The 27,050-nt window shown below is 39.4% G+C and overlaps 1 protein-coding gene and 1 pseudogene across 2 annotated transcripts in view; both read left to right on the plus strand.

Annotated features, from left to right (window-relative positions):
* The window catches only part of IL23R (interleukin 23 receptor), a 78,476-nt gene that overhangs the window by 47,509 nt on the left and 3,917 nt on the right, over positions 1 to 27,050 (plus strand). The window contains exons 7-10 of the mRNA XM_086394304.1: positions 3,220 to 3,376; positions 18,724 to 18,813; positions 21,604 to 21,709; positions 26,267 to 26,357. Of these exons, the coding sequence (XP_086250430.1) occupies positions 3,220 to 3,376; positions 18,724 to 18,813; positions 21,604 to 21,709; positions 26,267 to 26,357 (444 nt within the window). The remainder of the gene's footprint in view (positions 1 to 3,219; positions 3,377 to 18,723; positions 18,814 to 21,603; positions 21,710 to 26,266; positions 26,358 to 27,050) is intronic.
* Positions 36 to 2,126, plus strand: LOC147375564 (dnaJ homolog subfamily C member 9 pseudogene; annotated as a pseudogene). Its single transcript, XR_015161566.1, has one exon. The product of XR_015161566.1 is annotated as a dnaJ homolog subfamily C member 9 pseudogene (transcript).

Genomic DNA, 27,050 nt, shown 5'->3' on the forward strand with positions numbered 1-27,050 from the left:
AACAGCAGAGTTTGCGCGGGAAAAGGTAGGCGCTCTTGAGCTGTACTTAGTGTAGCTGGGTCAGGTGTTTTCGCTGAGCCCGCCGCCCCCTTCGCACCGCTGCCGGCCATGGGGCTTCTGGAACTGTGCGAAGAACTATTCGGCACCGCCGACCTTTACCAAGTATTGGGCGTGCGGCGCGAGGCCTCAGACGGCGAGGTCCGACACGGCTATCACAAGATGTCCCTGCAGGTGCACCTGGATCGGGTGGGTGAGGGCGACAAAGAAGACGCCACCCGCCGCTTCCAGATCCTTGGAAAGGTCTACTCCGTTCTGAGTGACAAAGAACAGAGAACATTATACGATGAACAGGGAACAGTGGACGAGGATTCTGATCTGCTCAGCCAAGACCGGGACTGGGAGGCCTATTGGAGATTACTCTTCAAAAAGATATCTCTGGAAGACATTCAGGCTTTTGAGAAGACATAAAAAGGTTCTGAAGAAGAGCTGACTGATATTAAACAGGCCTATCTGGACTTCAAGGGTAACATGGATCAGATTATGGAGTCTGTGCTGTGTGTGCAATACACAGAAGAACCCAGGATAAGGCACATTATTCAACAAGCCATTGATGCTAGAGAGGTCCCATCCTATAATGCCTTTGTCAAAGAATCGAAGCAGAAGATGAATGCAAGGAAAAGGAGGGCTCAGGAAGAGGCTAAAGAAGCAGAAATGAGCAGGAAGGAGTTGGGGCTTGATGAAGGAGTGGATAACTTGAAAGTAGCCATTCAGAGCAGACAAAAGGATCGGCAAAAGGAAATGGACAATTTTCTGGCTCAGATGGAAGCAAAGTACTGCAAACCTTCCAAACAAGGAGGGAAAAAAACGACTCTCAAGAAAGAAAAGAAATAATGGAATATTCTCTTCAAAAGTCCATAGGTGTTAACTGATGCCTTTGTAGGCAAGGTACAGTCAAGATTTGAAGACAGAAGTCAACTCAACTCTTGAGAAAAGTTGTCTTTCAAGCCTAAATTATTTGGATCAACTATCTAAACCAAGTAGACTCTCTCAGCCTGGTCTTAGTTTATCCTAGAAATAGGCTGACATTCTGTGAGGTCCTCCTCTGAAGGCATTGGTGGTGATCACCGAGGGAGCGGGAGGGGAATGCTTCCCGAGAGCACTCTTCTGTGTGTCTCCTGTATGAGGAACTCTCTAGCATGCAGATCTGTCCCTACCACTTTTAGCAGTTGTTATTTTGCCACGTAGGAGTGAGCTTCAGGGTATTCAGTGGTGTGTGTTTTTTAGGACATGTGCTCTACCTAGCCTTCGACACTTGCTGGGCATCTGTTTTCCAAATACTTGCCAGTTTGCTTTCAGTCTTAATGTTCTTGCCTAGGTCCTCTCTTTTTTTTTTTCCTCCTCAACCAAGTTTGGCACTCTTTGCTTGAGGTGTATAGGAGAAACAGGTGTTCAGATTACTTCAAGCACTTTTGTAAGAATTGTACAAGATTAAATAATCAAGTGAAAGATGACTGTTAAGTTCCCAGGGCTTTTTAAGTGATCCCAATATGATCATTTAAAAGATGATTTATTAAATATATGAATGGTGCCTAGGATAAAGGAGAGAAGAAAAGTAGTTCTAGCCAGCATTGTAGCAGATAGCCTGGTTTAAGTTCCATAAAGAGATGCTGTAATCCTCTGTAACTGCTGAATGTCCTTAGAGTCAGGTTACTGAGCTTGTCAGAACTTGTTTCCTCATCTATAAAAAGGTGAGGCTAAATGACTTGTTAACTCTGACCTTGAAAGGCAAGCTGTCTTGATCCAGTGGTTTGTTATCATGTACTTATGGTATTGAATTGTGAGAATAGTACAGAGATTTTCATTTATATTTAGTAGAATTGGTAGGAGTTCATTCGAATATATGAAAATTTTTTAGAGACTGTTCAACTTAAAATCTCTGATTTGTAACCTAATATATTCAATACCATATGCATAAAACAAGCCTCCTGTTACTGAGATTCATGTACATAATTTATCTGAGGTAAGCGTAAGACATGTTTTCAGTTTGTGATTACAAATAGGTTAAAAAATACTCTTAATTGTATTAAAAATACAGTTTAATGCAAAAAAAATAAAATAAAATAAAACAGCAGAAAATTTCAGGAGCCATGGGTAAAAATGTGGCTTATGGAAACTCTGAACGATATCTTTCAGGGAACATGTCCCAAAACAGACCTTTATATAATTTTTACAATTTAAATGTATTGCAAGTTTTAAGACATATTAAGAGTGAGTTTTAACAGAAGAATCTCTAAATGATGTGAATACCCTGTTTTGTGTGTGTGTGTGTGTATGTGTTTGTGTTTTAATCGTGATAGTTTTAACTTTCTCTTTTATGGTCACTGCTTTCTTCCAGTTGCTGTTAATAAATAAATGCTTTTCTAGAATTTTTTTATGTTTACCTTTCAATTGTGCCTCACTTTTTTTCTGTAGATCCACTTATTACAGCACACTAATGTGCTGTGTAAGTACCTTGGTTTCTCTCTCCCTTCTGAACCAGCTCGTCTGGGGATCCTTTTTCATTATATTTTATGGCAGGTTGTAGTGCCCCAGAATCATGACTTTTAAATTAATCCCTCAGCTATTGTTTTTGCTTACCTTCCATTGGATTTTCACAGTTCAACAATCTTAAATGTTTTGTTTTGTTTTCATATATATCCTTATAGAATGCATAGATCTGCAATAAGCACCAATTTAACAGCTTAGTTTGTAGGTAATTTTTTTCTATAAGTCATCATTAGCAAGTGAAATTATTTCACCGTTCAGAAAGAATTATTGATCTAAATACCCAACTGCAGAGAGACAGGGACAGACAGATGGGGGCAGGAAGAAGGACTGAATTCAAACAGTAGCTATCAGGTCTCCCCTCCTCCTATCCTATTAAAATCAGCCAGGTCAAAATTAAGAGTATATTACATGTTGGAATTTCTTGAGATTTAAAAGCTTGAGAGAGTTGTCAAACATTAAGCAATGTGTATTTGACTTTTAAGGTTAAATAACATGTATTTGATTATTTATGACTATCTTTTATACAAAGTATTATATTTCTGTTTTCCCAGGGTTGAGAAGGGTCTGGAACATAATATGTGCCCCATATGTTTCCGCTAATAATTGTTTGTTTTAAAAGCCTACTGCATTATTTCTTTATGGTACTTCACTATGGTTATTCATCTATTTTAGGTTAAAGAATTTGATACCAATTTTACATACGAGCAACAGTCAGAATTCTACTTGCAGCCAAATGCTATGTATGTATTTCAAGTGAGATGTCAAGAAACAGGTAAAAAGTACTGGCAGCCCTGGAGTTCACCCTTTTTTCATAAAACTCCTGAAATAGGTGAGTGTATTTCTATATTTAATCTCTCTGGCTTTTCTTTTGACTTTTGTCTCTCTTCTAAGTTTATCTCTTTTTTTCTCCCTGATTTCTATCAAAATTGACAAAACTATTCTAGGGCAAGTCAGTTAAGTTCAGTCGCTCAGTCGTGTCCAACTCTTTGCAACCCCCATGGACTGCAGCACGCCAGGCTTCCCTATCCATCACCAAAACCGACTGGGGCAGGTGATAACATTTAAATTGTTATTTTGCTTTGATTTTGTTAAGGCTGACTACAATTTATGTAATAGTTCTTAAATATTTCAAGATATAACAACCAGCTGGGGGTGCTTGTTTAGTATGCATGTTCACTATGGCTGCTCCCAGAGTGTCTGAGTCCATGATCTGAGGTAGAGGGGATGGGGGTTGTCAAATATCCTGGGTAATTGTCAGGCATATAATCCCCCTAACCCTTGTTTTAAAAAAGAGTTTAGTAAGAGTTACAGTACACTATTTAGGCCATTCTGATAACATATATTCTCCTTAGGAGACACAAAATTATTCAATAAAGATTGATTACTTACTATATGCAAAGTAAACATAAAAAATTAAAACACTTCAACATGAGATTTTTAAATTCTCAGTATAACGTAGCTGAGCAATTGTTTGTTTTTAGATATTTTACTGCTCTTAATATTATTCTGTTAATTTTCTAGTCATTTAAACGTTATTCTGTAAAAGCTTAGCCAGGGAATTCCCTGTCGGTCCGGTGGCTAGGACTCTGCTTGTTCATTGCCAAGGGCATAAATTCACCTGGTTGGGGAACTAAGATCCCGCAAGCTGCAAGCACAACCCCCCCCCCAAAAAAAAAATTAAATTAAGAAATTAAGTCTATTTGGCTAAGATTTTATTTTTAATTGTAAGTAAATAATAAAATGAACCTATTGTAATTGTCATAATACTCCATGCTGGTCCCAGTCTTTATCCTGAAGATGTCTCTCTACTGTGGGTAGCTTACACACTAGATTTAAAATGTTCTTTTCAGAACTGAAGGACTTATTTGTAATCATAGCACTGTTAATGTCATCGTTACATAATATAACATCTTGGAATTATTTTATGTTTTCAAAGCACTTTGACATACATTGTAAATATTAATGGCCACCAAGTAAGTAGAGGGAGCCATAGAGCCAAAGATAAGGTTAAAAAATTCTTCTGGTGCCCTCTATGTCAAAATCTTAGAAACACATTAAGAGAATCATTTGCAATACGGGTTATCAGTTCTCTCTCTCTTTTTTTTAAGTAAGTTTTTAATTTAAGGTATTCCAACTTAAATTGATATTGTTAAAATTCTTAGAACTTTTGATGCCGTTTTAGAACAGTCAGAATTTAGTAGATAATCCAATTATTTTAATGAAATCTAGAATTGCTTAGCAAGATTATTCAAATTGATAATTAACATTTTCTTACCATTTATTATAGTATACATAAGTGTTTGACCTTTACATCAGACAAATTTAATAGTGAAATTGGCATCATTTTACAAATGAGGAAACTGAAGCATGATTTGTTTCCTTGCTAGTGAGTAAAGAGCAGTTAAAGAAGAATACAAGTTTTCTTACCAGCAGCCCTCAGCAATCTCATGGATTTCTTTCTTTAACCAATTACAGTTGACTCTTTAACAACATGGGTTTGAACTGTGTAGATTCACTTATACATAGATATTTTTCAATAAATAATATAGCACTACACAATCTGTGGTGGATTGAACTCACAGTGCAGAACAGGATAAAGTGGAACAAAAAATTTAGAGGGTCAACTATAAATTACATGAGGAGTTCTGGCTGTGTGGAAGGTCAGTACCCCAACCCTTGTGTTAAGGGTCAATTGTACCTCGAAGTGGAACAACTTACAGAAATATCCTACAAGTACAGTCAGCTCTTCACATTCATGGGTTCCACATTCACGGATTTAACCAATGAAGAGTAGAAAATATTTGGAAAAAAAATTCCAGAAAATTTGAAAAGCAAAACCAATTTGCCTCACACCAGAAACTACTTCCTTGGAAGAAAGGAATGAAAAACCTAGGCAGCATATTAAAAAGTAGAGACATTACTTTGCCAACAAAGGTCCGTATAGTCAAAGCTACGGTTTTTCCAGCAGTCACATATGGATGTGAGACTTGGGCCATAAAGAAGACTGAATGCCGAAGAATTGATGCTTTTGAACTGTGGTGTTGGAGAAGACTCTTGAGAGTCCCTTGGACTGCAAGATCAAAACAGTCATTGATATTCTAAAGGCAATCAATCCTGAATATTCATTGGAAGGACTGATGCTGAAGCTCCAATATTTTGACCATCTGATGCGAAGAGCTGACTCCTTAGAAAAGACTCTGATGCTAGGAAAGATTGAAGGCAGGAGGAGAAAGGGACGACAGAGGATGAGATGGTTGGATGACATCACGGATTCAGTGGACATGAGTTTGAGTAAACTCTGGGAGATGGTGAAGGACAGGGAAGCCTGGCATGCTGCAGTCCATGGGGTCCCAACGACTGAGCAACTGATAACAGCAGCAACTACTTCCATAGCATTTACATTGTATTTACAACTATTTACATAGCATTTTATTGTATTGAGTTTTTTAAGTACTCTAGAGATGATTTAAAGTATATGGAAGGATGTGCATGGGTTAAGGGCAAATACAAACTCCATTTTAGTTAAGGGACTCAAGCTTTCTCCGAGTGTGGTATCCAAAGAGGGTCCTGGAACTAATCCTCCATGGATACCAATGGACAACTGTATAGGACCACAAACCACAGATGTTCTCCTTTAAAAGTAAAGGTTGTAAGCTACACACAGAAAGAACGGGGACATCACAGATCAGATCAGATCAGATCAGTCGCTCAGTCGTGTCCGACTCTTTGCGACCCCATGAATCCCAGCACACCAGGCCTCCCTGTCCATCACCAACTCCCGGAGTTCACCCAGACTCACGTCCATCGAGTCAGTGATGCCATCCAGCCATCTCATCCTCTATCGTCCCCTTCTCCTCTTGCCCCCAATCCCTCCTAGCATCAGAGTCTTTTCCAGTGAGTCAACTCTTCCCATGAGGTGGCCAAAGTACTGGAGTTTCAGCTTCAGCATCATTTCTTCCAAAGAAATCCCAGGGCTGATCTCCTTCAGAATGGACTGGTTGGATCTCCTTGCAGTCCAAGGGACTCTCAAGAGTCTTCTCCAACACCACAGTTCAAAAGCATCAATTCTTTGGCGCTCAGCCTTCTTCACAGTCCAACTCTCACATCCATACATGACCACAGGAAAAACCATAGCCTTGACTAGACAAACCTTTGTTGGCAAAATAATGTTTCTGCTTTTGAATATGCTATCTAGGTTGGTCATAACTTTTCTTCCAAGGAGTAAGCGTTTTTTAATTTCATGGCTGCAGTCACCATCTGCTGTCATTTTGGAGCCCAGAAAAATAAAGTCTGACACTGTTTCCACTGCTTCCCCATCTATTTCCCATGAAGTGATGGGACCGGATGCCATGATCTTCGTTTTCTGAATGTTGAGCTTTAAGCCCACTTTTTCACTCTCCACTTTCACTTTTATCAAGAGGCTTTTTAGTTCCTCTTCACTTTCTGCCATAAGGGTGGTGTCATCTGCATATGTGAGGTTATTGATATTTCTCCTGGCAATCTTGATTCCAGCTTGTGTTTCTACCAGTCCAGCATTTCTCATGATGTACTCTGCATATAAGTTAAACAGGGTGACAATATACAGCCTTGACGAACTCCTTTTCCTATTTGGAACCAGTCTGTTGTTCCATGTCCAGTTCTAACTGTTGCTTCCTGACCTGCATACAGATTTCTCAAGAGGCAGGTCAGGTGGTCTGGGATTCCCATCTCTTTCAGAATTTTCCACAGTTTATTGTGATCCACACAGTCAAAGGCTTTGGCATAGTCAATAAAGCAGAAATAGATGTTTTTCTGGAACTCTCTTGCTTTTTCGATGATCCAGAGGATGTTGGCAATTTGATCTCTGGTTCCTCTGCCTTTTCTAAAATCAGGAAGTTCATGGTTCACATATTGCTGAAGCCTGGCTTAGAGAATTTTGAGCATTACTTTACTAGCATGTGAGATGAGTGCAATTGTGTGGTAGTTTGAGCATTCTTTGGCATTGCCTTTCTTTGGGATTGGAATGAAAACTGACCTTTTCCAGTCCTACAATTCTAAATTTAAAGTCTTTATTTCCTAAGGGAAAAATAATCACTCAAGAGGCAAAAATGCCAGCTGAAATTAAATATCTCTGAAAACTTGCATCTATCCAGGACTAACATGTTAGCTAAGAGGAACTGTAAACTATTCTCTTGGTACAAATTCCTTTCTAAGACACATTAAACAAGATACAGGAAAAATGTGTTAGGGAAAGTGCTAGCATAAAATCATTTTGAAAAATTATCTCTTTTTTTCTATTTGTAGAAGCAATGCAAATCTATTGTAATATGCAACCTAGAAATAAGTATTGTTTACATTTTAAGGGATTTAATACTAGTTTTTTCCTGTACACATATTTTTAAAATGGTTGGTGCTGTGGTGTAAGTACTGTTTTATATCCTGCTTTTCTTACTTAATCTACTTTGTTGAGTTTAAAAACCTATTTAATGGGTACACTTCAGTTTATGGATGTAATATAATTTAATCATTTCTCTATTTAAACAATATCTAGGTTATTGCATTTTTCCATTATCAATAAACATCTTTGAATAGTTTTGTATATAAATTCTCCTTCTGCCTTTAGGTCTTATTGGATCAAGAGTTGAGCATATTTTAAGATGCTTAATGCAAGTTGCCAAATTGCTTTTCAGTAAATCTTTAATATCAATTGCTTTTTTAAAAAGGTATCCATGAAAACAGTCATTCATTTAAGTTGTTCATGAAATGTTCCTTTATCCTATACTGCACATCAGGCACTTGCTAGATACTCGCCTAACTTCAGTCAGCGAAGGAGACAAAGATCCCTTAATCCTAGAGAAGACAGACAAAGCACAAGTCTAACCAAAAGCACACAGCATTATAAACAAACATATAAATCAAAGCAGTAAGAATTAAACCTCACCACAGAAGTTTGAATTGCTTCATAATGGAAAAAATAAAAAGATAGTTTCTTAATACTTTAATTACCTTGTTTAGTAGTGGAGTTTGGGGCCAAACTTTCCTGGCAATTTATTTATTTATGGAGAAACATCGCTTTTTGGCCTTTTGGCTAAGATCAAGTATGAAGAAACACAGCCCAGGCAGTAATCCTCCCTTCGTGGAGGAATTTCCTGTTTCTGTGGTCTAAAATTCTTATTTGTGTACCACTAAATAGATTCATCCTTGTAACAATGCGTTTTCAAAATTTTGCCCAGATGGCACGGCAGGACAAATCGTGAAGTAGGTATGGCTTCCCTGCAGACCCTAGCATTCTTCTGTATCACTTTCCCTCTGGATAGTGCCTTTCCTTGGCTTTTAAAAACCTGGTCTCCAAAAGAAACCAAATGAAATCATTTTATAGTATAACCAAATTATAATAAGGGTTAAATGACATACTCGCTTTTTATCCTTAGAGTATTTAGACTTCAATGGAAAACAAAGCCTTACACAGTAGCCCCCCACATATGGATGGGGAATATATTCCAAGACCCCAGTGGAGGCCTGAATCCATGGATAGTGCTGAGCTTTATATATACTATGTTTTTCTCCTGTAAATAAAACATAAAGTTTAATTTCTAAATTAGGCACAGCAAGAGATTAACAACAATAACTAGTAATAAAATAGAACTATAGCAATGTACACATAATATACATTGTGTGAATGTAGTCTCTTTCTCAACTTCAAAATACCTTATTGTGCAAATTTAATGCCTTTTGAGTCTTAACTAAGCACTCATCACACACTCTGGCTGTAACTTGTGCAGTTTGAGGTATGATAGCAAAACTAGCACAAATTTCTTTTTACTTCTTCATAATTTAAAGGACAGAAGATTTATTCTTACCATACAGCCTGGCGTAGAACTATTTTTCTTTCCTTAATAAGTTGAGAACTTTTATCTTTTCACTTAAAGGAAGCACTTTACAGCTTCTCTTCAGCATATCCAAATTTCCAGCATCACTATGCTTGTTCTTTGGGCCCTTATTATGTAAGATAAGAGTCACCTGAAAATAAGCACCAAAATACAGAAAAGTTGTTTTGATAACCAAGATGGCTACTAAATGACTGACAGGCCCAATTCGTGGATCATTCATATCCAGGGTAGGATGGAGCTGGACAATGCAAGATTTCATCACACTACTCAGAATGGTGCACAGTTTAAGATTTAAGAATTCTTTATTTCTGGAATTTTCCATTTAATAGTTTTGGATCCAGCTGACCAGGGTAACAGACTGAGAAAAGCAAAACCATGGATAATCATAAGAGGGGACTAAAAAAGAAAAAATAAATCAACCTCAGAATATACTTTCAGACTTTATGGGACAAATTTCCCTGTATTAGAGACTACTATGTTTCTATCCTGGTATAATAACAAGAGGCTAATTCAGTGGCTGAATCCAGGTGACTTCAGGATAATACATAATACAGCTAACATTTATTGGATGCTTATTATGTGTCGGGCACTGTGATAAGAATTTTACTCATCACCGCAGCCCTATAAAACTGTTATTCCAATTGTACAGAGGAGGATGAGGCTCAAGGAGATTAAGAAGTTTGCTGAACATTATAAAGCTGGTAAATGGTAGATCTGGGAATGAGGCAGGCTTCAGGATTCCAGCACTCACCCTGTAGTTCTGCTGGTTTCCTTCCTAAGAGACCTCAGAGGGTCCCTTGTCAGCCTCCTCTGGATCACCTAACCAAATCCTCCTCTATACCTTAGCTAATATGCCAACAGAGCTTCTTTTAATTCTTTTAATGTTTGTTATGAAATGCAAATACATGAGAGAAGAGGGAGCCATAAGATGCTATCAACTGTTTCCACTTTGGCATGAATACCAGATGTGGAAGCAGGTTTGTGTTAGAGTGATGAGAATGAATCCATAGGAACCTTGGGATAGGATAGGGCAGTTAGAGACAAGGACAAAGTACAGGAGGAAAAGGTGACCTTGCCCGAGACAAGGCACCACAGGGAAATTCACAGTGTGTTTTTCCAGCTGGAACTTGGTTCAGTAAATGTCTTGAAAGCAGTGCTTCTCTGAGGATCATCATCTGCATTAGAAATGCTTGGGTACCAGTTAAAAATACAATTCCTCAGCATCTATCAAGTGGTATTTCTGCAGCATCTATCAAGTGGTATTTCTGCAGCATCTATCAAGTGTAAAAACCAGTGTTCTGGAGGTTGGATACACCCTGTAAGAGGGAGAAGTGTGTGGACAAAAAGGGTCAGAACTACTTGCCCAAGCCATTGCCTTAGTAACATGGTTTTGGGGGGCAAAAAAGGGTGGATACATGAGAATCTCAGGCCATTCTCTCTAGTATTATGGTTCCACCTCTGCCTCCTTTTCCTCCTGCCCACCACTTCCTCAGTCCCTGAGCACCCCAGGATCTCAAGAAGTATAGGATGCAGGACCATGGCTCCAGTGAACCATCATGTTCCAAATTACCCCCTCGGCCTAGACGCTCTCTGCCTCTGGATATGAGGTTTCAGCAGAGGCACTGAAAACTTCCAGAGGCTGCTGAAACTGGAGCTTCTAGACCACCAACCTGGATAGTCACTGCAACAATTTCTGGAGTCATTAAGCAGTGCAGAAATAGCACCAAAAAGGAAAAGATAGTTTGTGGGCACAGAAAACCGACACTGAAAATCTGAACATGAATTTCCTAATTTCACTCCTACTGATGTGAAAAAATGTGAGAAGAGCACTTCTAGGCAGGAATGTTTTTCAGTTGTGTTGTAATACAGATCCTTTTGTCATGAAGAAAAAGTACAGGCCCTCTAATCCCTTTAATGACAAGTTAGGGGCCTGAGGGAAGGGCAGTTACATTTCACAATGACTAATTAACTTGCTTGAATTACAACTTGGCAGTAGAAAAGATTCCCAGAGAAATCATAGTCTTTTTTGTTTGTTTGTTTTTTGGAGGTTCTCCAGAGGAAGGCAAGTATAAGCAAGATATTAAACCACATTGTACTTTGTTCTCACAAAATACCATTGGTTGTATTACCAGTGACTCAAAGATTCTCATTAATTTTTCAGGATTTTAGTGGCTCAAAAAGAAAAAACAAATGTTATACCAATGGAACCAAATATAGGTGATAATAAATACAATGCAAATTAGAAGTGGCACACAGAGTGTACTTTGCAAAAATTCTGTTATTTGTAATTAAGAGATTTCTGATTCATTCATATTAAGATGGATTATAAATTTGTAGGTTTGTGGTTACTAAACTGGGTTAAATATGTATGCTGCTGCTAAGTCGCTTCAGTCGTGTCTGACTCTGTGCGACCCCATAGACGGCAGCCCACCAGGCTTCCCCGTCCCTGGGATTCTCCAGGCAAGAACACTGGAGCGGGTTGCCATTTCCTTCTCCAATGCATGAAAATGAAAAGTGAAAGTGAAGTCACTCAGTCGTGTCCAACTCTAGCAACCCCACAGACTGCAGCCTACCAGGCTCCTCCATCCATGGGATTTTCCAGTCAAAAGTACTGGAGTGGGGTTTTTTGAAATACTGATGATTTTAGATCCTTCATCTGGATTTATTTAATCTTCTTTGGATCCGGTCCCTAGTAAACCACGAGGGTTTTGTAGAATAAAGAACAATCCATAAGAGTTTCACAATCTCTCTGAGGTCTACAATCAAATAATAGAGAATAAAGATTATGCTTCTCCATGAGGAAGTCTTACTCTCCTGTGTTAGTTTCCTATCACTTCTATTAGAAGTTAGAATAAACACAGTAACTTAAAACAATACTAATGTGTTTTCTAGTAGTTTTGAAGGTGAGTAATCCAAAATAAGCATCACTGCACCAAAACCAAGGTATTGGCAGGACTATGCTCCTTCTGAAGGCACTCAGAGTCAGTTTCAGTGCCTTTTCCAGATTCTAGAGGCTGTCTGCATTTCTTGGCTTGCAGCCCCATTTTTCATCTTCAAAATCAGAGGCATAGCATCTGCCAATCTCTTTCTCGGACTCTGACCCTCCTGTCTCCTTATAAAGACCCTTGAAATTTCACTCCTGAATATAGGATAATCTCCCCATCTCAAATCCCTTTTGCCATATAAAGTAATCTATCCACAAATTCCAGGGATTGGAGCATGGACATCTTTGTGGGGTCAATATTTGTCCTACCATGTCTCCTCACCTAACCACCCACTACCAAAAATCGCAATGTTTACCCACTATAGAATTTTTCATTGTGATTAGGTGTAAGCAAAAGAAATAAAATCTGGTTTTCTGAAGCAGAAAAGGAATTAATTATTGGAACGACAGCTGGAAAGTAGTAGAAAGGCTGGTAAAATGGTCACAGATAGGATCCAAGGGATGGGGGCAGCCAGAAGCCCAGCCAAAATCTCAGCCGGGGAAGACTCCTGTGAGGATTCTGCACTGGGCACTGTGCTCCCTGCCACTGCTTCCCTGAGCCCCAGACACTCCACTGGTGCTGCTGTCACCAGACTCTAGATATAGCTGCTGCATCTGTTTCGGATTCTAAGTGATTTCTGGAGCCACGTGTGAGTTGGGGAGAAGGGCATCTGATGAGTGAGGCTTAGGTCATCTGCTTGCAGCCACTTGCTGGCTGGGGAGCGGGTGGGATGGGGTAGGGAGAGGGTTTCTCTGCTCCACTGAGGCTACCACAGTAGGAAACCCTACCTGCCTCCTACCTCCTCTAGGATGCCCACAAAGAAGGAGGTCCTGCAGCTGGGCAACTGAAAAATGGCAAATGTCCACTAGACTGTTCAGACTAAGGAACAGGTACATGCTGGGCTTGATAGCCAGGCTGCACCTTTGAAAAATCCTGAACCACTAGGTAAAATTGGAAGCTGCCCATGCTTGTGCCTAGAGTTTGCTAGACTTTGATATCAGATCCTCACCTCTGTGAGATCCATGTCACTCAAGAAAATGTCTGGGTGGCTGCCGTTTTTTTTTTTTTTAACCTTTTCCTTCTCTTATTCTTTCTCTTTAGTGATATGACTGCCATACCCAGATTTCTTACCTTCTTCTCCCTCAACTGTAAGGAATATAAGCATGACGATAATCCCTTGAATATGTCTAGGCACGACCTCCTGTCCTTAATATACGAGGATGACATGGTAACTCATGAAATGATTCATTGTTCGACTTGTTTTTCAAGGCATGGTAAAGAGTTTATTCTGACGTATCCTTTTCTCTGCCCAGAGCTTCTGGTGACTATTTGATAGTTCTGCCTACTGTCTTTTGCTTTGCCATCTGACATGGACTATAGTCAGATCTTTACCCTTGGCCCAAATAATGTTGAATTCCAACCATAAAACTAAACTAGCCTAGGACGATAGCATGTAAATGCTGTGAAACAGTTGAGATTATTAGAATAAGGAGAATAAAAAGAAATAAATCAAAAGGAGATGCTTATGTTTTAAGACAGACAAGACAGGAAAAAAACCTTCACTAACTTGAAAAACACACCTTTAGTATGACTTCTCTTTCTAAAATACCTAGAAACTTCAGAAGGAAAGGTCTAGAAAGGGCCCTGTGTCAGCTCTGGTCAAAGCTCTAAGATGCAGGTCTTGGTTAGTGTGGCTCTAACACCAAGACTGGCAAGGACAAAAATAAAGGTGTCTTAAAAATATCTATGCCCTTTGGCCTAACAATTCCACTTTTAGAAATCTAGCCTTAGGAAATAAGTAGAGATATGAAAAGAAGTCTGATGCATAAAATTTATTTAAAAGCTAATTATAAAATAAGAATTTGGAAACAATCTAAAAGTCCAATAATAGCAATAGCTAATGCTTACTAAGCTTTTAATTTGTATAAGCCATGGTACTAAGCACTTTGTATGAACTATCTCATCAAACCTCACAATGAAGCATTATTATTATTATCCAATTTGACAAATGAAGAAACAGAGTCACAAAGCAGTTAAGTAATTTGCCCAGGGCCATGCAACTCCAGGTGATAGAGCCAGGATTTGAACAGTCAGTCAGTCAGTTCAGTCGCTCAGTCGTGTCTGACTCTTTGCGACCCCATGAATCGCAGCACGCCAGGCCTCCCTGTCCAACACCAACTCCCGGAGCTCACCCAGACTCATGTCCATCGAGTCAGTGATGCCATCCAGCCATCTCATCCTCTGTTGTCCCCTTCTCCTCCTGCCCCCAATCCCTCCCAGCATCAGAGCCTTTTCCAATGAGTCAACCCTTCACATGAGGTGGCCAAAGTATTGGAGTTTCAGCTTTAGCATCATTCCTTCCAAAGAAATCCCAGGGCTGACCTCCTTCAGAATGGACTGGTTGGATCTCCTTGCAGTCCAAGGACTCTCAAGAGTCTTCTCCAACACCACAGTTCAAAAGCATCAATTCTTTGGTGCTCAGCCTTCTTCACAGTCCAACTCTCACATCCATACATGACCACAGGAAAAACCATAGCCTTGACTAGACCTTTGTTGGCAAAGATTTGAACAGTTTCATCTAAATCCAAAGCTGTTATTTGAAATCACCAAGCTATACAGTTTCTCAATGGGAGAGTGATAGAATCAACACAGTACAAACATGATGAAATATTTAATTGCCAGTACTATGATGACTGTGAACAAGTTTTAATAAAACTTTTAAATGTTCATGATGTAGTATTGAATAAAAAAACCTAGACACAACATTTAGTAAAGAGCATAATCTCCACTAGGGCATAGACATACACCAAAGACTGTTAACAAATATAAAAAAAATGATTGTTTCTAGTTTTTGAACAAATACAAAATTGTATTTTCTTTTTCATACTCTTCTATGTTTTTCAAGCATCTTGTAGTTAGCATGTGTGTGTGTTACTTGTTCAGTCGTGTCTGACTCTTTGCAACCATGTAGACTGTAGGTCTCCAGGCTCCCCAGTCCATGGAATTTTCTAGGCAAGAATGCTGGAGGCCATTCCCTTCTCCAGGGGATCTTCCTGACGCAGGAATTGAACCTGGGTCTCCTGCATTGCAGGCAGATTCTTTACTTTCTGAGCCACCGTAGCTTGTATAGAATAGTTGGTGTTCAGAAGAAAATAACTCTAGGCTGGAAGAGTCTAAGAATCAGTGCTCAGTGGGTTAGTCCAAACACAGGCCATTGAGGTGGGTCCTGAGCCCTACAAGGCCAGGCAGCTCTAGCACACTGGCCAGCCCCCAGGGACAACGGCTAAGTCTCAGCAGGGAGCTCTGCTTGCTGGGCTGGCTGAGCTGCCCCACCTGCAGCCATCCTGATAGAAGGTGAGATTGTTAATTAATGGGGCCAGCGACCAGCGTAAATCACATGCCAGAACCAGGTAGGAATTTTTACTCTTGGATCTCTGCCTAGGTGACTTTGCACATGTCATTTATCCTTATTATGCCTTTGTTGCTTCGTCTTTAAATGAGAACAACAGTATTATCTACCTGATTGGGTTGTTGTAAGGATTAAATGAGAGAAAGCATGTAAAGTCTAGTGCATTATCTGGAACGTAATTAGTACTCAATAAATCATCACTTTAAAAGAATAACAAAACACATTTTGCCCCATGGTAGACGTGGAGGCAAAGGCTGAGGGGACTGGTTTGACATTATCCGTAAGACACAGATGGAATACATTATTGCAAAAGTTAATTCCTTTTGAGTAGATCTGATTAAATTAAGCTGGTATTCAGCGGGCCAAAGAATGCAGTTTTGCTTCCAGTTTTGTCCAAGAATAAGAAACTACATCTTTTTTAAAAAAAATTCTCAACTCCCTATAAACACGTTCCCTTCTGTTAAGACTAACTCTAGTGTCCAATGTCAGTGTGTATAAATTATATAAAAAATTTTACCAAATTAGAGATGATTTGGGGTTTCTGAGTATACTCAAATATGTACTGTGAGAGTAATAAGCATAATTTAATATTCTGCTGCAGAGACAGAATTGTCTCTTTACAGACAATACCACAGACATTAAACAAATAACAAAAATACTGTGAGATTTTTTTCTAGCGTTTTAGGCAATACACTGATCATCAGAGTTGATATAAACAATGTTTTAGTCATGGAAGCTGGATTAAGGGTTAGGACTTTTTTTCCCTTTTATTTTTCTTTTAAAATTATTTTCTCTTTTTACAGTTATTGATTTTATAATGAAAAATATTATGTGTGATTAAAAAAAATGACCTAGCCACTTGGTGGCAGTATGCTGTGAAGAATATATAGTCTACATGGCTTCATTTTAGTTCCATGCTTAAAAATTTATCATTGACTTGATTTCTTCTCTGACAATTTTGCTTATAAATTGTCTTACTTCAGATACATGATTCTTTATGAAATCACCTTCTCACAATTAAGCACATTTTTTAAATGGCTTCATTACTCTAACCTGGTCAATTTGAAATTATGATAACAAAAGACTCTAAAGGAAGATTATGTTTCTTCTCTATTAGGGCTAATAAAACCCTAGTCTGATATGAAAATTATTTTTATGTGATGCAAATTAATAACTGATGTTTCATTGCCAAATAACCACCTGCAGTTTATGCAACAGAATTATATTAACCTGTGTTTAAAAGCTAGCAACATTGTATATTATTTTTAAATAAAATGCTAATTCAAAAATAATAAAAGTGAGAACAAAATAATCCAGCAACATATGCTATAAACCTGTATTACATTTTAATGTAATATTTTTCTTAAAATTAGATGAATAATCTTGGCTGTTGGCCACTGGTGATGGAACCACACACTCAGGGGAAAAAAGAGATTTACAGAAGCACCAAGGAGCCAGAAAGAGTTTCTGATTTGTCACAATTCAGAGTAGGGCTTCCCAAGTGGCACTAGTGGTAAAGAACCCATCTGCCGATGCAGGAGACATAAAAGATGATAGTTTGATCCCTGGGTCGGGAAGATCACCTGGAGGAGGACACTTCAATCTACTCCAGTATTCTTGCCTGGAGAATCCCATGGACACAGGAGCCTGGTGGACTACAGTCCATAGGGTCGCACAGAGTCAGACACGACGGAAGCGACTGAGCATGCAGCGTGCACAGTTCAGAGTGAAATATTTCCCTCTTGCTGTGGAGAAGCAAGATAAAAACACAAGAAAGAACTTTTGGCTTTTCTGATGTTTTCATCTCCTAAAATTCCCTACCCATGGTTCTCAGAAAACTCCTCTACAGTTGAGCCTGTGTTTGCAACCAGATCAGCCTTTTATAATCATTTCCAAAGACCCATAGGGACCTTTTTTATCGGAACTCTGTGATATTTTTGTCAAAAAGAGTTGCCCCAGCCACATAGCTTGTTATAAAAGCCTGTAATATCCCTGTAGCAGTTAAGGACTTCTCACGTTGTGATCTCTCCCTGACCCCCACTGTAATTCTTTTAAAAGAAGAATTTGAACACTAAAATCAGAATGACTGAATACACAGGGTTTGTGGCCCTATTGGGGATCCAGAGCTTAGAACCACTTTAAGGAACATCTTCCATCAACTGGGAGAATCGTGTCCTTGAAATCACCTCTGGAAGCTTTTAATTATCAAGAGGGAGGAGGTGGGTGAGGAAGCTCCAGGACTCTTGAGTTCAGACTGAAAATGAGTTAGCTATCAAGAAAGCTAGATGACCCCACCCTGGTCAGAAGCTTTCATTAGCAGTGTTCTGAGAGCCTTTATGAGTAGACAGGGCTGGCCAGGATCCTTGCCAGCAGGGAAGGAGCAGAGGGAAGTCATTAATGGCATTCCACCCTTATGTTATAACTTCAAAGTGTCTGCTAATCAAAACTGGGCTTCTTATATGGAGCCAAGATGCTGTTTGCCAACAGCATCTTGAAGATTATGCAAAGGCAAAAGTGTCACATCTTGGAGGCGCTTAAGGAAACCTAAACCTTATTGCATCACCTATTGGAAGGAATCAAGTAGAGACCGGTTGTGCATTTTCTTCTGGCTCAGTGAATGAAATAAAGCTCCTTGGTATTTGTTGCCTAGAAGTCTCATGAAATTAGTGGACACATCTTGAAGTCTTACAAACTCCAGGTATCATCCTTTGTATGTTTCCTCCTTTGGGATTTATCCAATTTAATAAAAAGAGGAAAAGACACACATACAGAAGGCTTTTACTCCATCTTTGCAGTCTATTAAAGTTAGTGGTTTACTTTATTCATCTCCAAACAAGTAAAAAAACTCTCTTAGGAAACTGGGTAACTTGAGTGCAAAGAATGAAAAGCTTATACTATTTTCTTTTTGTTTAAGTTCCTCAGGTCACAATGAAATCATTCCAACATGATACTCAGAATTCTGGACTTCTAATTGCTTCCATCTTTAAAAAACACCTTACTTCTGGTAAGAAAATACTGCTTAGGTTTGTTGAGTAGTCTTAGCAATCATTCATTTAAATGCTCCATACTGAAAAATCACGTTAGGCATAAGTTCTTGATAGTAAGATATGCCACATGATTTACACTGGAAAATAACCAACAAAAATCTGCTTAAAATTGATTTTAAGGAGTGTTTTAAGTAGATTCTGCCGGCTTTTGCTCTGGGTTAAAAACATGTTCATTTCAGTTGGTGCTGGGGCTCAAGACCTCAAAAATTCTTCCTAAAAAATATCATTATTTAAGTGTTTACCTTGTGCTAAAAGTTTCATGTACTTCATCTTTTTCAATCTTCAAAATAACTTCTTGAGGTAAGTGTTATGAGTCTATTTTACAGATGGGAAAACTGGAACTCAGAGACATTGAGGAACTTATTTGAACTAAAATTCAAATCTGATTTTCCAAATCCTAAAGTCTATTGTGCTCCTTCTCTTACACAAACCAGCTGCCATTTTATTTGTTAGTATGACTAGATATTTTCCATTGATAAGCATATCAAAATGTTTTAGGCATAAAAAGATATGAGATCAGGTTGTGGAACATTTATTTCCTTGCACAGAAATATGGCAGGAACAGTATAAAAACTTTTGCAGACAATATTGATGTTCTTTGGATTTTTATTTATTTATTAAAAAACATTCTGTGTTGCCAGGCAATATTCTAAGTCACTATTTTGAGTATTGGGGAATAGGCAGTGAAAAAAATGAACAAAGCCCGTCTTCATGAAGTTTCTTTTCTAGATAGATGAATGTGTGTTGGGAGGAGGTAAACAACAAACAAAACAAGAAAAGTAAGGTGGCAGTAAGCGTTATAAAGACCAAGCAATGTAAGGGTACTCTAAATTTTGTATTACGTGAATCAATTATGAGCCAAGTGCTTAGGTTCCGTAAAGATCCCTAATTACAGATGCTTACACAGACCACCACCTTGGTATTGCTGTGGGAACTGTGGAGGCTAGGAACTCATGGCTGCTCTATTAGGTAGACATCATTTTACAGAAGAGGAAACTTGAGCTTTGGCAAGTTCATTATTATGCTCTGAGGTTACAGAGCTGATAAATGGCAGTATCTAATTGGAACCCAGGTATCTCGGCTTGTACTTTTGGTCACTCTGCTCTACTCCTCACACCCCTTTACCTGATCCCATGTTAACTTAGGATTCTCCATTATCTTCTAGGCTCTAAGGTCTGGCAGTCAGTCCTCCCATTAGTGGCTTGAAATTCTCAGCACTAGTATTTTATTCCTAGGAAAACACTAACTCCATACCCCACAGGGACTAGGAGTGAACTAAGCCACATTGACCCCAGCCCACCAGCTGGCTTTAGGAGAGGCGCTGGACAGCCTGGAGACCCCCAAGTGTATGTTAGGTGCAGCTGGGAAATAACTAGGGTAGGGCTGATTCAGTGCCTGTCATGTAGTAAATATCTGATAAACGTTTGTCAAAGGGAGGAAGGAAGATGAAGGAGACAATACACAGCATGGCTTAGATGTCCCATGTGACAAATCATGTCTCAATTACAGTCTACTTTTGAAAACAGAAAATAAGGTTTTTCATGTACTAGGGAGAAAATGTGGAGAAGGCAATAGCACCCCACTCCAGTACTCTTGCCTGGAAAATCCCATGGACAGAGGAGCCTGGTAGGCTGCAGTCCATGGAGTCACTAAAAGTCGGACATGACTGAGCGACTCCCCTTTCACTTTTCACTTTCATGCATTGGAGAAGGAAATGGCAACCCACTCCCGTGTTCTTGCCTGGGGAATTCCAGGGACGGGGGAGCCTGGTGGGCTGCCGTCTATGGGGTCGCACAGGGTCGGACACAACTGAAGCGACTTAGCAGCAGCAGCAGCAGCGAGAAAATGTGACGGGCCTGGCAGGTAATACATGTTGAATATATTATTTATTTAAAGATTTCAGGTGATTAATTCTACTTCAAAATTCAAAATAAGCCTTGTTTCTAAAATAAAATATCAGTGCAAAATATATGACAATTTGAATTTCTCTCTTGTATATTGCTCTAAGTAGAGTGCCCTTTTTCAGCAGGAAGAAATTCATGAACAGTCAACTTTGAAGAATGGTGACAAACTGTACATAACTTCTGTCTTGTACAAAAGGTTAAACAAACCAAAAAAAACCTCAGTTGTGATTGTGGCCAGCTTTAGCCTCTGTCACAAGCAATTGGGAATTCTCACTTGTGTCAGACAAACCAAATGAGGTTCATCACTACACTTTTTTAAATATAAAATATGCAAGCACAAGCTCATAAAAAATGTCTAACACTGACCACATTTGCCAGAGACTCAATTCCAGAAACCCGCTAACCTCAGATCCATGCAACCCAATCTTCTCAAACAAAAGATACTGTTGTGCAGTTTGGAATGGCAGTCACTTTACAGCCCGAGGTAAAGGTTAATTTTATTTCTTCGTCCTGTTTCCTTTGAGATTAATGACCTTCACTTGGAGCAGAATAGAGAGAACAGTGATTCTGGTATCACATGTTGTTGTTCAGTCGTGTCCAACTCTTTGTGACCCCATGGACTGCAGCATTCCAGGCCTCCCTATCCCTCACCATCTCCAGGAGTCTACTCAAACTCATGTCCATTAAGTCAATGATGCCATCCAGCCTTCTTATCCTCTGTCACCCCCTTCTCCGCCTGCCTTCAATCTTGCCTAACATCAGGGTCTTTTCCAATGAGTCAGTTCTTCACATCACGTAGCCAAGATGGAAATTATAGCTAAAATTATTTTTCTTTCCTTTCAGACAACAGGAAACAAGACATTGGACTTTTATTGGGAATGGTCTTCTTTGCTGTTATGCTGTCAGTTCTATCTTTGATTGGGATATTTAACAGATCGCTTCGAACTGGGTAGGTTTTTGTTGAATTTGTTTTCTCATTTAGACCATATATTTGTACCATCAAAATGTAGTCAACTATGTGATTTATTTTAAAAATTCATCAACACTTTTCCTGAGAAAAAGGCAAAATAAAAGGAACAGTATTTAATGAGTATGCATCCATGCCAAAAAGTGAAAGTGAAAGTCGCTCAGTTGTGTCCAACTCTTTGGGACCCCATGGACTATACAGTCCATGAAATTCTCCAGGCCAGAATATTGGAGTGGGTAGCCTTTCCCTTCTTTAGGGGATCTTCACAACCCACAGATCAAACACAGGTCTTCTGCATTGCAGGCAGGTTCTTTACCAGCTGAGCCACAAAAGAAACCCGAAAATACTGGAGTGGGTAGCCTATCCCTTCTCCAGGGGATCTTCCCCACCCAGGAATCAGACTGGGGTCTCCTGCATTGCAGGTGGATTCTTTACCAACTGAGCATCAGGGAATCTATCCATGCCAAACTCTTTACAAATATCATTCATTTAATCCTTGCAACGACCCTGCCAGAAAAGCTGAGTGACCTATTTTACAGATGATTTAAATGAAGTGTAGAGAGGGTAAGTGCTCAAACCAAGGTCACCAAACACTAAGCCAGGAGTCCAAAGGCAGCTGACATCTCAGCCCATGTTCTTTCTGTCCCTATGCAGTCTTCTCAATGTGCCTCAAGTCTGTCTACTGTGCCTGGATTCTTCACAGTAGTTAAGCTGTAAACTGATTCAAGTTCTACCCAAATAAATCCCCTGAGTCAGTCTGAAAAAAAGTGTGGCAGTGTCTGAATTCATCACTTTGAACCAATTTTGTTAGTGTTTTAGCAGCCTCATTGCACATTCTCCTTCAGTTCAGCCCCATTTAGCAGCCCCATTTGCCCATTATCCTTCAGTTCAGTTCAGTTCAGTCACTCAGTGGTGTCCAACTATTTGCAACCCCATGGACTGCAGCACGCCAGGCCTCCCTGTCCATCATCAACTTCCAGAGTTTATCAAACTCATGTCCATTGAGTCAGTGATGCCATCCAGCCATCTCATCCTCTGTCATCCCCTTCTCCTCCTGCCTTCAATCTTTCCCAGCATCATGGTCTTTTCAAATAAGTCAGCTCTTCACATCAGGTGGCCAAAGTACTGGAGTTTCAGCTTCAACATCAGACCTTCCAATGAACATTCAGGACTGATTTCCTTTAGCATGGACTGGTTGGATCTCCTTGCAGTCTAAGGGACTCTCAAGAGTCTACTCCAACACCACAGTTCAAAAGCATCAATTTTTTGGCGCTCAGCTTTCTTTATAGTCCAACTCTCACATCCATACATGACCACTGGAAAAACCACACCCTTGACTAGACAGACCTTTGTTGGCAAAGTAATGTCTCTGCTTTTCAATATGCTATCTAGGTTGGTCATAACTTTTCTTCCAAGGAGTAAGTGTCTTTTAATTTCATGGCTGCAATCACCATCTGCAGTGATTTTGGAGCCCAGAAAAATAAAGTCAGCCACTGTTTCCATTGTTTCCCCATCTATTTGCCATGAAGTGATGGGACCGGATGCCATGATCTTAGTTTTCTGAATGTTGAGCTTTAAGCCAACTTTTTCACTCTCCATTTTCACTTTCTTTCATCAAGAGGCTCTTTAGTTCTTCTTCACTTTCTGCCATAAGGGTGGTGTCATCTGCATATGTGAGGTTATTGATATTTATCCCAGAAATCTTGATTCCAGCTGGTGCTTTCTCCAGTTCAGCATTTCTCATGATGTATTGTGCATATAAGTTAAATAAGCAGGGTGACAATATACAGCCTTGACATACTCCTTTTCCTATTTGGAACCAGTCTATTGTTCTATGTCCAGTTCTAACTGTTGCTTCCTGACCTGCATACAGATTTCTCAAGAGGCAGGTCAGGTGGTCTGGGATTCCCATCTCTTTCAGAATTTTCCACAGTTTATTGTGATCCACACAGTCAAAGGCTTTGGCATAGTCAATAAAGCAAAAATAGATGTTTTTCTGGAACTCTCTTGCTTTTTTGATGATCCAGCAGATGTTGGCAATTTGATCTCTGGTTCCTCTGCCTTTTCTAAAGCCAGCTTGAACATCTGGAACTTCATGGTTCATATATCGCTGGCTGAAGCCTGGCTTAGTGAATTTTGAGCATTACTTTACTAGCGTGTGAGATGAGTGCAATTGTGCAGTAGTTTGCATATTCTTTGGCATTGCCTTTCTTTGGGATTGGAATGAAAACCTTTTCCAGTCCTGTGGCCACTGTTGAGGTTTCCAAATTTGCTGACATATTGAGTGTAGCACTTTCATAGCATCATCTTTCAGGATTTGAAATAGCTCAACTGGAATTCCATCATCTCCACTAGCTTTGTTCATAGTGATGTTTCCTAAGGCCCACTTGACTTCACATTCCAGGATGTCTGGCTCTAGGTGAGTGTGAGTGATCACACCATCATGATTATCTGGGTCGTGAAGATCTTTTTTGTACAGTTCTTCTGTGTATTCTTGCCACCTCTTCTTAATATCTTCTGCTTCTGTTAGGTCCATACCATCTGTCCTTTATTGAGCCCATCTTTGCATGAAATGTTCCCTTGGTATCTTTAATTTTCTTGAAGAGATTTCTAGTCTTTCCCGTTCTATTGTTTTCCTCTATTTCTTTGCATTGATTGCCAAGGAAGGCTTTCTTATCTCTCCTTGCTATTCTTTGAACTCTGCATTCAAATGGGAAAATCTTTCCTTTTCTCCTTTGCTTTTCACTTCTCTTCTTTTCACAGCTATTTGAAAGGCCTCCCCAGACAGCCATTTTGCCTTTTTGCATTTCTTTTTCTTGGGGATGGTCTTGATTCCTGTCTCCTGTACAATGTCATGAACCTCCATCCATAGTTCATCAGGCACTCTGTCCATCAGATCTAGTCCCTTAAATCTATTTCTCATTTCCACTGTATAGTCATAAGGGATTTGATTTAGGTCATACCTGAACAGTCTAGTGGTTTTCCCCACTTTCTTCAATTTCAGTCTGAATTTGGCAATAAGGAGTTCATGATCTGAGCCACAGTCACCTCCCAGTCTTGTTTTTGCTGACTGTATAGAGCTTCTCCATCTTTGGCTGCAAAGAATATAATCAATCTGATTTTGGTGTTGACCATCTGATGATGTCCATGTGTAGAGTCTTCTCTTGTGTTGTTGGAAGAGGGTGTTTGCTAGGACCAGTTCATTCTCTTGGCAGAATGCTATTAGCCTTTGCCCTGCTTCATTCTGTACTCCAAGGCCAAATTTGCCTGTTACTCCAGGTGTTTCTTGACTTCTTACTTTTGCATTCCAGTCCCCTATAATGAAAAGGACATCTTTTGGGGGTATTAGTTCTAGAAGGTCTTGTAGGTCTTTATAGAACCATTCAATTTCAGCTTCTCCAGCGTTACTGGTTGGGGCATGACTTGGATTATCGTGATATTGAATGAATATTTTTTTCTCACTGTATCAGTATTCTGTATAAAAACTTTACTACAGTATCATGAATTTACCAATTTGTTCTAATTTTAGGTATGCTAAAGGAATATGAAATAGTAAAAGAAACTGAACCATAAAACATTGTATAAATATATGTAAAGAAACTAGTTTTATGCTACAATTCAAGGTCAAGTTGAGCTAGCAAAGTCTGTGCAGCCATTTTGATTGTTAATTAGTTGAAGTTCTTACAGAAGCTGCATAAGCAGATAAGCAAGCCTGATTGTGTGGTGCATTGTTAACATGTAATAATGTGCCAGAGCTCACTGTAGTCTTTTCTAAGCTCCCAACCTAAACTCCCAAGACAACCTCTTTGCTCAAATCAGTGTTTACATAAATGTAGAAAGTGCTTTCAACACAGTGGCAGTGCCAAGGGGTAGCTTCGGAGGAAAAGTGGGGTGTTCATAGCTTCTCCCTCTTCTTTCTGTCACACAACCCCAGAGATCCTTAATAAGTACACAAGTGAAGTAAAAACTGGTGTTCTCTCTGTGCCATACAACTGAAAGACAATTTCTCCAGGCTCCTACTCTGACCACATAAGGGAAGTTTGTGGCTACCACTCTCTCTCAACCTTATTTAGAATCATTACAATTAGAGGAGCACAAATATTATAGTTTTCCTATATGACATTCTCTTCTTTAATATTTCTTTATGGTTATGCTCCCCTTGGAAAGTTTTACATTTATCCCTAAAGTTTTACAAACTTTTCCACACTAACGTCTCCACTTATAATGCTTTGCCATATTTAACGCATGTATAGTTTCACTTCCTGGGTGGTTCTCCCACTTATCTTGAATCTAGCATGAGTGCTTTGGAATGTTCCGACTCCTTGGAGGCAGAGCAGTATGGAGAAGAGGAACATCTGAAAAGATCCTGAATCAATTTCCCATATAACTTTTAAAGAGATGGAAATCTTAGTTCCTGCATTGGAAATTTTAACTTTTTTATGTATTCTATTCTAGTTTATTTCCTAATCTCCAAGATGATTGCCTGCACCAGTCCTCCAGTAAGATACTTATCTTAATGTGTCATTTTTTGTTTTTTAGAATTAAAAGAAGAATCTTATTGCTAATACCAAAATGGCTCTATGAAGATATTCCTAATATGGAAAACAGTAAAGTTGTGAAAATACTTCAGGTAATCAAACACCATTAAGTACAAACTAAATGGCAGCTGAGACCAAGAGCACAGTCCAATAGTTAAAGTAGAATTTCCATTAAAATAAATAAATGTGTGTGCATATTTGCACAACTGTATAAACATATGCAGAAATAAAACTGTACATATTTCAGATCATACTTAAGAGAGATGGGAGAATGGGTTAGGGGAAGAAAAGAGAGATGGAAGAGAGAAGCAATGTTATTCAAAAGAGAAAAGTGAAGAACAAGATTGTAAGCCAGGTGCCAGAGCTACTTGGTGGCCAAACAATTGGTAGGTGTCCCCAGAGATCGAAGGGACAGGGAATAAAATCTAAATAGAAGGCGCCTCAGAGACACAAAGGGGCTTCTGTTTTACACGAGTTGGAGAAGCAGGTGGAGCCCAAGGAAGATACTACTTTGCTCCTGAGACCCAGTGGAATTCGAGAAGATGGATGTGAGGAGACTGTGGCAGATGGTGTCACCAGGGGTAGATCAGGTCTCCAGTTCAACAAAGAATAGAAGGTTGTCCTGGGAAGATCCTGAGGCAATAGGGGATATTGCAGGTTTTGAAGGAGCAGCTGCTGGTTATGGAGGAGAGGGAAGAATCTGCTATGTGTGCTCTTAACTTTCTGGCTCTCTGGCCTGGCTGTCAAGGGGCTCAAAACTCAGTTGATTGGACAGACACATCATC

Source organism: Bos grunniens, chromosome 3, assembly GCF_055505025.1.
Source record: "Bos grunniens cultivar Pamir isolate PY7600 chromosome 3, Bosgru_T2T1.0, whole genome shotgun sequence".
In the NCBI taxonomy this organism is placed as follows: domain Eukaryota; kingdom Metazoa; phylum Chordata; class Mammalia; order Artiodactyla; family Bovidae; genus Bos; species Bos grunniens.